This window comes from Bison bison, unplaced genomic scaffold (genome assembly GCF_000754665.1).
Source record: "Bison bison bison isolate TAMUID 2011002044 unplaced genomic scaffold, Bison_UMD1.0 scf7180017864256, whole genome shotgun sequence".
NCBI classification, from domain to species: Eukaryota; Metazoa; Chordata; class Mammalia; order Artiodactyla; family Bovidae; genus Bison; species Bison bison.
Genome location: NW_011494828.1, coordinates 814,086 through 823,926, shown reverse-complemented (window position 1 = coordinate 823,926; position 9,841 = coordinate 814,086). Strand labels below are relative to the sequence as shown.

Here is a 9,841-nt window from a genome sequence, read left to right as displayed (position 1 = left end):
CCCTGAGCAGAGCCTGCAGGTGGAGGCGTCCCCTGGGCCAGCCCGGCCGGTGACCGCGCAGACCCCGCTGCTCGGCCGCTTCCTGGGCGTAGGCGCTCCCTCGCCAGCCATCAGCCTCCGGAACTTCGGCCGCATCCGTGCCCCGCGTACCCCGCATCTGGTGCGCTTCCGGGCAGAAGAGGGCGGCGATATCGAGGCAGCGGACCGCATCGAGGAGGAGGCGTCAGGGTCAGGGGACGAGACCCAGGAGCCCTGAGCCAAACCAGCCTGGGTGGGCAGTCCAGCTGCCTCCCCCAGGCCCGCCCCCGCCTACTTTGCGGGACCTGCGGAGCTATTAGAGCAGCATTCCCACGTGCCCTAAGGCCGGGCACCTAGGGACCGCCCCCGATGGCAGAAGGGCCTGAATTAGGTTAGAGGATGCTTCCAGGTTGGCTTAGCGGTTTAGCTAGGGCACAAGGGCGAATTACAGAGGACTAGATCCCAGGTGCATGGTTTATTTCCACTGTGATTTTGGGCTAGGCCAGTTCTTAAACTTGAGGGAGCATCAGCATCACTGAAGGGCTTGTTAAAGTCTTGGGTACCTACCACCCCTGGCATTTAATTCATTAAGTCTGGGATGGAGGTTAAGAATTTGCATATTTCTAGTAGGTTCCAGGGAATGCTGCTGCTGCCCCCAGGGTCACATAAAAATATGTTTAGAATATACCTTATTCTGATAACCTCACCCTGAAGAGGGGCCAAAGTGTGTACTGGGTACTTTATCTGTTATGTTCAATTTGTTTACAATGAGAATGTATTCATTTATTATTTGTGCAATTAAAATTGCTTAAAACTGAACTGGCATACTCTGAAGTGGGCTAAAGATAAGGGTTTGGCGGGGGTGGGGGGTGGTGGGCGCGGTGGGCGGAGAGGGTTTGAGAGTCTGCTCTGGAAGCTGACACTGAGATGTGAAGGCACCCAGCCTAGACTTGTGGCATCTGAACAAGCCCTTCTCTGCTCCCACCAAACAACGAGAAAGGATAGTTTAAGGGGTGAAAACTGCAGGTGGTCCATCTCTGTGGTGAGACTGGGGCACTCAGCTGATGGGAGTAAGAAAGGGCCTTTGGAAAACAGCCCCACAGAGTACTAGAGTTGCTCCTAAACTGAGTTTCTCTAAGATTCCTGCCTTCTAAACAATTGGTAAATGCCAAAGCTGAATGCTAAAGCCAAGGGAAAACAAACACCAAAACTCAAAAATGGGAGGCATGGCGAATGTAGGGAGAGCTTGAGGACATGCAGCCTCTGGCACTGTTGACAGGATCACAATGCTGGGTTCTACTTTCCTGCTGGGTGATGGGATGGTGAACTTTTCTCAGCCTTGGTTGACAAACCTGTACTGTCCAGAAAAGGCACCTTGTGGTCACCATTCACTCAGAAGGCACCCTAAGTGTTTTCGAAGGGTTGAGAGGAAGCCTTGCTTCAGGTTGAGTGCTCATCAGGGAGAGCAGTGGAGATGTAGATGCATTCAAAGCTCTTTTGTTGCTGTGCCACGCCCAACACACAGCTCTCAGAGCATCAGCTAATGACCAGGTGTTGCCAGATCACTGGGTGGGAAGGCAGAGGTCAGGTCTCCCCAGAGTCAACCATAAGGTTTTAAAGGGTTGGTCTTAGTGGTCCACCTTTTCCAACTGCTTAGCCAGAAGTCGGAATTACAGAAGTCTGCAATTAGCCAAGTTGATGAACCAATTTTGATTTATAGCTCATTTAAGACAAGTACTTTTCAACCACTTTAAATTGGATAAAACCTTTTCTTTAGAACTCCTTAAAGTACATATTTGACTGGTATATTGCTGTGCCTTTCCAGATACTAGAGATGCAGCAGTAAACATACCCATTTCCCCAGGAGATGTATTTTAATAGAGGGTGCAAAATAAGCAAATAAACAAAATTTATGCCAAATAAGGAAAAAAACAGGGGCAAAAGATATGGCATGGAAGGGAGTGCTATTTAAAATTCTGTGATCAGGGAACTCACTGGACTGACAAAGATCTGAAAGGAGTGAGCAACGTGGGCATCTGACAGAGAGTATTCCCAACCAAAGGAATAGTAAGTAAACACATGTAAAGGATGGCAGTCATCATAGAAGGGATTAGTCTCATTGAGTTCCATAGCTTCTGGTTCCAACTTTGAGATGGGATGCTGTGTAAAAAAATTTATCTTTTAGGGACTTCACTGGTGGTCTAGTGGTTAAGACTTTACATTCCAATGCAGGGAGCACAGGTTTGATTTCTGGTCAGGGAACTAAGATCCCACAAGCTGTGCAGGCAAAAAACCAAACATAAAAGCAGTATTGTAACAAATACCATTAAAAATGGTTCATATCCAAAAGAAGTTTAAAAATCTTAGCTTTTTAAAATGATCACAGAGAGCTGGGATTGTGTTAGAGAAAACAGAAGAGCAAAGCAGGATGCAGAAAAGCGATCAGAGCAGCAGTTGTGCTTTGTGCTCAGTTGCCAGCTGTTTTCAACCCTTGGGCTGCAACCTGCCAGGCTCCGCTGTCCATGGGATTCTCCAGGCAATACTGGGATGGGTTGCCATGCCCTCCTCCAGGGGATCTTCCCAACCCAGGGACCAAACCTGCGTCTCTTTATGTCTCCTGCATTGGCAGGCAGGTTCTTTACCATTAGCACCACACAAAATTTGGTGACATTTGATGTGGGAGTTATGACCCAAGGATAAGCTAAGATTGAACCTGTCTTTAACCTAAAAGACTACTATTTGCTACAATCAAATAACTGAGGAACTATGAAAAGGGAAAGCTGAAGAAACCAATTCAACAATTTAAACAAACTAACTTTTGAGTAAGGAGAGGGGAAAGGATTAGAGCTCAAGAGATAATTAATATGTATAACTTGCTCAACAATGCTTAAGTGTAGAACACAATTTCAAGGTTTCTAGACCAGGAGCCTGAAAAAAACCCCAAACCAAAGTCTGCATACAGGGTCTCTAAAAGAACTTTAGGGAGGCAACATGGCTTTGGTTCCAATGATGGTCCAGGCAACAGCCCAATACTGCAGGGGCCCCAAGCTGGGTTACCTCCCTCAGTCTCTGCTCAGCCTGCACAACACATCCCTGTTGCCACTGAAACTCAGCCTCAGGAGCGAGAACTGTTCCTCCGGCTAGAGTCACAGCCCCGTAACAGGCCTGGCCTTCAGGCAGGGGGAACTGGGGCATTCTATAGTGTGCCAAACAATGAAGTACTCTCAGAACATGAACATGGCATAGAACAGTAAACGCCTTTATTAGATGAGCTAAGACAGGAGAGAAGAGGGTTTATTTGCCTTTCCGGGCCTTGATCTTCCTCAGATAGAACTCGAGCTCTTTTCCCTCTAGCACATAGCCGTCTGCTCGGCCACACTGGCCTGGTCTTGAAGCGATGCATGCTGCAAGATTAGAGTGTGGTCCTCAGGAAAATGACACTGTGGCCTACCCATATCTATGTATCCCCTTAAGCGCCCAGGTATCCTGGGGCAGACACAAAGCCCAATGTCTCCTCAGATATACTTTATCATCACTTTGAAAATCAGTAGCAGAACTGGACAAAGTTTTCATCACTGAGACAATCCCCTCAGCCTGGACACAGACGAGTTCTCAAGATACTACTGAAATTCAGAGGCCTAGACCAAGTTCAGGCCTATGGGCTCCTGCCCACTATCTTCCATTTCCGCTTCAAACTAACCAGATGACCAAATATTCTGATTTGTGCTTGTTCACTGTTACCAAATCCTTCTGGTGAACTCTCTAGCCTCCAGAGAGCACACCATATCTTGAGACGCCTCCTCCCCAAATGCAGAAGTCATCTTACCAAGAAGCTTGCCCTGCTGGAACTGCTCCTCTAGAAGACTGCTGATTTTCGCGTTCTTTTTCCTCTCATCGTATTTCTTCTGAATTTTCTTTGATCGTTTCTTGTTTAAAATCTCTTCCTCCTCAGGAGTCTGAATAAAGGAATTACAGATGGCTTAGAGGGGGACCCCCAAACCCTAGTTCAGGAGTGTCACATCCCACAGCCCTGCCACCTTCCTCAGCACTAAAGGCTTTCATCTCTCTCCCTTCAGTAGCAGAACTGGACAGAGTTTTCATCACAAGAAGGCTGAAATCAGGCTGGCCTCCCTCTGCACCCCCTACAGGAAGTTGCTCGCCAAACACATACCAGCTTGGCCCCCTTCTTGCGGCCCAGGGGCAGTGCATAGTGGGACTCGTACCACTGTCGGTACGGTGTGCTGTCGATAAGCACAATACAGTTCTTCACCAGGGTCTTGGTACGGACCAGTTCGTTGTTGGATGCATTATAGACAACATCGATTATTCTTGTCTTGCGTGTACAACCTGCTCACAGAAGAAATCCAGAATCAAGCCAAGTAAACCTGATGCCAACAATCTTCCATCCCTACCCTAGTAAGGCTTAAGAAGGGAAATTCTAGCAACAGTTCATCTTCCACAAACCTATCTTTCCAGAGGTGGCTGGCACCCACATTGTCTCCAGATTCAACCCCAATCTCTGAGGCTATTCGAGTTAAGTGGCAGGACAGGATTGGAGGTAAGTCTCCACAACCTCAAAGCTGTTCAACAGGAGAACTTTAGTATCTTGGTCCAGGCCATGGACTTCCTGCTAAAAGCACTTACTGAAGCTTAAAAACAAGGATTAGCTGCTGAGTTCCCACCCACGCCTGCAGGACTTCACTCACACTCCGAGCCCCAGGAGAAGTTCCCCACGTCCAGCCTCAAGGCCCGGTACTTCTTGTTGCCTCCCCGCACACGGACTGTGTGTATGCGGCGGGGGCCAATCTAGAAAACACAAGGAGACAGAAACTAGGTTATCAAGGAAAAGTAAGAGAGAAGGGAACCCGGGCGCGACGGAGGTAACAGTCAGTGTAACTATGACAAGCCCTAGCATTGGCAAGTGGCACATAGGTGACCAAGACGGCCACAACCACGCCTAAGGATACTTTTTCATCACTCCAGTCACCTCCAAGAGAGAAAGCCCGATTCCAAACGTTGAAAATTAAGGCTCGGTGCACCGAGGAGCCCACTCGCTCCGTGCGCCCTTGCAGGTACTACTAGGACACGGCAGCAGTCTCCACGCGATCTTTCAGTATCTACCCAGCACGCGAAGGCGAGACCGCCTAGTCCCCACAGCAACTCGCAGAGCCCCACAAAGATTCAACCGACGCCGCAGAAGCGACCTCCCGGGCGGTGAGGACCCGCACGCACCTTTGTGTTGGCAGCGGGGCGTCCCAGCTCATACTTTCGCTTCTTGTGGTAGGGCTTTCTCTTGCCCCCGGTCTTACGGCGCTTGTGCCAGTTGTCCCGAGAGATGCCTGCGTGTGGAAGCGGGGGGGCGGGAGCCTGAGGCAGGGAGTCCGGAGCCGAGGCCGCCAGCCCAACGCCCCACGCCGGCGGTCGCACGCTCAGCTCTCCAAGGTTAGCTCCCCCACAGCGCAGTCGGGAGGTCACAGCATTTCCAAGGTGTCATCATGCACGTGCGACGCAGCCCAGACCCTTCCCGTCCCGACCCCGGCAGCCATGATGGTGCCGCTCGCGGCCCCGAGTCCTGCGGCTCCAGGAATGGCCCCTGGGGTGGTCCCGGGGGCCCAAGCCTGAGCACCACCCTCCTCGCGGGGGTTCCGTGTCCGGGGGCCCAGGAGCCCGCGCTGCCGGCTGGGCCCCGAAGCAGGATGGCGCCGGATTGAGCTCGCTCCCCAATCCCGGCCCCAAAGCAGAGCGCCACTCACCCATCGCTCGGCGCTGGCTGGAAAGAGAAAACGCAGCGCGTCACGGTCCGGTTTGTAATACGTAGCCCCGCCTCCTTACGTATCTTCCGGGCGCCGCAGAGAGCGGCTTGGGGCGGGAGGGCGGTGTTGCTTACGTTTCTGAGGCGGCGACGAGGCCTCGGGTTTAGGAGGGTCCAGAGGACTCTGCGCCGCGACCTAGGGCCGCGCGGGGATTTCGCGGTGTCTGGCGTGCGTGGGCGCCTCTGCTTCCGGGGCACAAACGCCGGGCGAGGGTTGCCTGGCTTTACGTTTTGAAAAGATCCGTTTTATGTGAGAGCTGTGGGTGCGGGTGCGTTGAAGACAGTAGAGGGGGACTTAGGTTTCGTTTGATTGAGGGGAAAGGAGGTGTGTCAAGGATTCCGAATTCCTCACGTGACCAGTTGGATGGATATTGGTGCTACTTAGTGAAAAGGGGTACGCTGAGGTAGGAGCTAGTCTGGTCTTGTTCATTCTGGTCTCTTGGTGACTCCTGCACGTGGGAATGACAGGCAGCTGGATGTTCATGTCTGGTCATCCGTAGAGAAGGAATCTGGACCGAAGTTGCTGCTTTGGGACTCCTTGGCATATACATGGTAACCAAAGCTACCAGAATGAATGAAACCTAGGGAGAAAGCATAAAGCAAACTTCTTGGAAACGGGGAGTTAATACTTTGGCCTTTGTGGGCTCTAGGTTCTGCGTCACCACTACTCAGTTTTGCTGCTGTAGTGTGAACACAGCCATAGACAATAGGAAACGAATGGATGTGACTGTGTGTCAATAAAATTTAAGGGATACTAGCATTCACTTGTCATGAAACGTACTTTTGATTTTTTTTCTCCCGGCATTTAAAACAAAACCCGGGACTTTCTTGGTATTCTAGTGGCTAAGACTGCTCTCCACGCAGGTCAGGGACCTAGATCCTACGTCCCATAAATAAGAGTTTGCACGCAGTAACTAAAGATCCCGAGTGCCACAACTAAGACCCAGTAAGCCAAATAAATAAATATTTAAAAAAAAAAACAAAACAGGAAAACTATTCTTAGTTCACGGGCCCCATCAGCATACAGTAGTGTGCCAACTGGTGGCACACAAGGAGGATCTAGTACCAAGGCTTGAGGAATGGCAACATTTAAGGCCAGGTAGAGAAAAGGAGCTGGAGGGAGCAATTAGAGCGGCCAGAGGAAGGCCAGCACAGGGTGAGGTCATTGTCTAATGCTACTGTGACATCTAGTTAAAAGGAGGACTCAGTTCAGTTCAGTAAGCTTAGTCCTATCTGACTCTTTGAGACTCCATGGACTGCAGCATGCCAGGCTTCCCTGTCCATCTCCAATTCCTGGAGCTTGCTCAAACTCCTGTCCATTGAGTCGGTGATGCCATCCAACCATCTCATCCTCTGTCATCCGCTCCTCCTGCCATCAATCTTTCCCAGCATCTAGGTCTTTTCCAATGGGTCAGTTCTTTGCATCAGGTGGCCAAAGTATTGGAGTTTCAGCATCAGTCCTTCCAGTGAATATTCAGAACTGATTTCCTTTATGATTGACTGGTTTGATCTTCTAGCAGTCCAAGGTACTCTCAAGAATCTTCTCTAGCACCACGGTTCAAAAGCATCAATTCTTCAGTGCTCAGCTTTCTTTATAGTCCAACTCTCACTAGTGATTATTGGGTTGAGTGCTACATTGGAGTGGGGAAAAATTTGAAACTGCATTTTTCAAATTCAAACAGGAAATTTAAAAAGATACAGTACATGTAGATAATTCTTTTAAGAAGTATGACTTTAAAGAGGAGGAGAGAAGCTAGCTGGTGGCTAAAGAGAAACTCAAACAGAGGGAAGTTTTTCAATAGAGTAAACTGCCTGATAAGACTCTTTTGCACTTGGCTCCAGATCCTATCCCATCCCATGCCGAAAGGATTCTCCCACCATTATTCCATTCTCTCTTCTGTGTCTTCAAACTTCCATGGCTTCCCTGCACATTCAGAATAAAACCTAAATTCCTTATGGCCTAGGAGACCCAGGAGTATTGGACCCTTGCTTATCTCTTGCCTTATCAATTTGACCTCATCTCCTACCTGTTCCCCTCCCTCATCTGCAGGCACTCAACCTGTTGTTCCTATCTCAGGCTTTCCTTCTCTTGACTGAAAAGGCTCTTCACCTAGGGCTTAGCTTGGCTTCCTCCTCACTTCAGGTCTCTCACTGCCACGCCTATCCCCCATATACCTTTTCTGAGCCTGCTTTGTAAAGTAGCAACTCTATACTAACATTGTTTTTACATGCTTATTATCTGTCTTCCCACTAAAATACAGTAAGCATGAAAGTAGGAACTGTGTTCACTACTGTATTTCCAACACCTAGAATAATCATTCTGGCATTTAATAAGTACTCAATAAATATTTGAGTGGTACTCAAATATTTGAGCAAATTATTTTTCTGCTTACTACATTGTATTCAATGGGTTTTACCAGTAGATTGACATCTTAAAAGAGTATAGTGCACATATGTCATACATCTCTCTATTCCCAGTCCCTTGGTACAAGAAAAGGCAATTGTGTTGGACATAAAAAGGGGAAGTTGGAAAAAAAAAAGGGGGAAGTTGGAATCAAGGTACACGTGTTGGGTGATGGGATTTTGTGATAGACTAGATTATAAGGATGACAGAAGAGCAACATGAGGTTCCTCCCCTGGGAAAACACATTAATGGTGGAGTGACATCACTAGAAAACACAGGAGAGGCAGGTTTCTAGAAAGTCAATCTTAGGATAAGTTTGAATTGCCTGTGGGACATATAGGTGCTATTTGTATTGCAAGTAGTTGAAAAGATGAGTCTGAAGCTTGGAAGAGAATGGGACTGATATTTCCCACCCCCACTCACCATGGTCTCTATCCACCTAACCCAGTGTCCACCCCATCAACTCTTCTATGTCGCTCAATCATTAAAATCTAGTGCTGGGACTTCCCTGGTGGTCTCGTGGTTAAGAATCCTCCTTGCAGTCCTGGGGACTCAATCCCAGGTCCGGTAACTAAGATCCCACACGTCTTGGCGCACCACAGCTATTGCAACCTGCACTCTCTGGAGCCTGCCCAGCTGCTGCAATGAAAGATCCTGCATGACATGACGAAGACTTGACACAGTCAACTAAATAAATATGTTTTAAAACCCAGTGCTATTTCATAATACAAACAAAGTAGGAATAAAAGGAAATTTATTTAGTATGGAAAAGAGTAGTATACAAAGCCACAGCAAACATCATGCTTAATGTTAAAGGCTGAAAGAGTCACTCCTGAAATCAGGATGGCCAGGAAGCTGGCCTTCACCACTGTTATTCAGTAGTATACTGGAAGTTCTACCCAGAGTCCTGAGGAAAGAAAGAAAAGACATCCATGGGTGAATGGAAAAATTAACACTGTCTATTCACAGAACACAGATCACATCATATTATATATAAAACTTACTATAACCCAGGTGGTACAGTGGTAAAGATCTGCCTGCCAATGAAGGAGATGTAAGAGACATGGGTTTGATTCCTGCATTGGAAAGATTCCCTGGAGTAGGAAATGGCCACCCACTCCAGTATCCTTGCCTGGAAAATTCCATGAACAGAGAAGCCCAGCATACTACAGTTCATGGGGTCGCAAAGAGTCAGACACGACTGAATGACTCAGCACACATACATACACATAACAACAAAAAATTATTTGAGCTAGTCAACTAACTCAGCAAAGTTATAAGAGGCGGAATCCGTTCACACACTCTATCTAATATGTATATACTAGTAATAAATCGGACAAGGCAATGGCACCCCACTCCAGTACTCTTGCCTGGAAAATCCCACAGACTGAGGAGCCTGGTAGGCTGCAGTCCATGGGGTCGCGAAGAGTCGGACTGAAGTGACTTAGCAGCAGCAGCAGCAGCAATAAATCATCAGAAAAAGAATTTATGAAAGCAATTTCATTTTAAATAATGTCAACATTAATATTTAGGAATATATATTTAATCAAGATACAAGACTTGCTTTTATGTATGTACAACTGTCAATTTGAAATTACTGGAAAATA

General features: G+C 48.0%; 2 protein-coding genes across 2 annotated transcripts in view; one reads left to right on the top strand and one right to left on the bottom strand.

The window, feature by feature from the left end:
• The window catches only part of BEST4 (bestrophin 4), a 20,026-nt gene extending 16,863 nt beyond the window's left edge, over positions 1-3,163 (top strand). Inside the window, exon 10 of the mRNA XM_010847821.1 lies at positions 1-3,163. This exon is cut by the window's left edge and continues 12 nt beyond it. Within this exon, the coding sequence (XP_010846123.1) occupies positions 1-256 (256 nt within the window). The 3' untranslated portion in view covers positions 257-3,163.
• Positions 3,164-3,256: 93 nt separating this feature from the next.
• On the bottom strand, positions 3,257-5,867 carry RPS8 (ribosomal protein S8). Its single transcript, XM_010847817.1, has 6 exons — positions 5,772-5,867; positions 5,251-5,357; positions 4,725-4,824; positions 4,190-4,365; positions 3,845-3,974; positions 3,257-3,422 (listed from the first exon to the last, which is right to left on the bottom strand). The coding sequence occupies exons 1-6, from the start codon at positions 5,773-5,775 to the stop codon at positions 3,313-3,315; spliced, it is 627 nt and encodes a 208-aa protein (XP_010846119.1). The 5' UTR covers positions 5,776-5,867; the 3' UTR covers positions 3,257-3,312.
• Between the last annotated feature and the right edge of the window lie 3,974 nt (positions 5,868-9,841).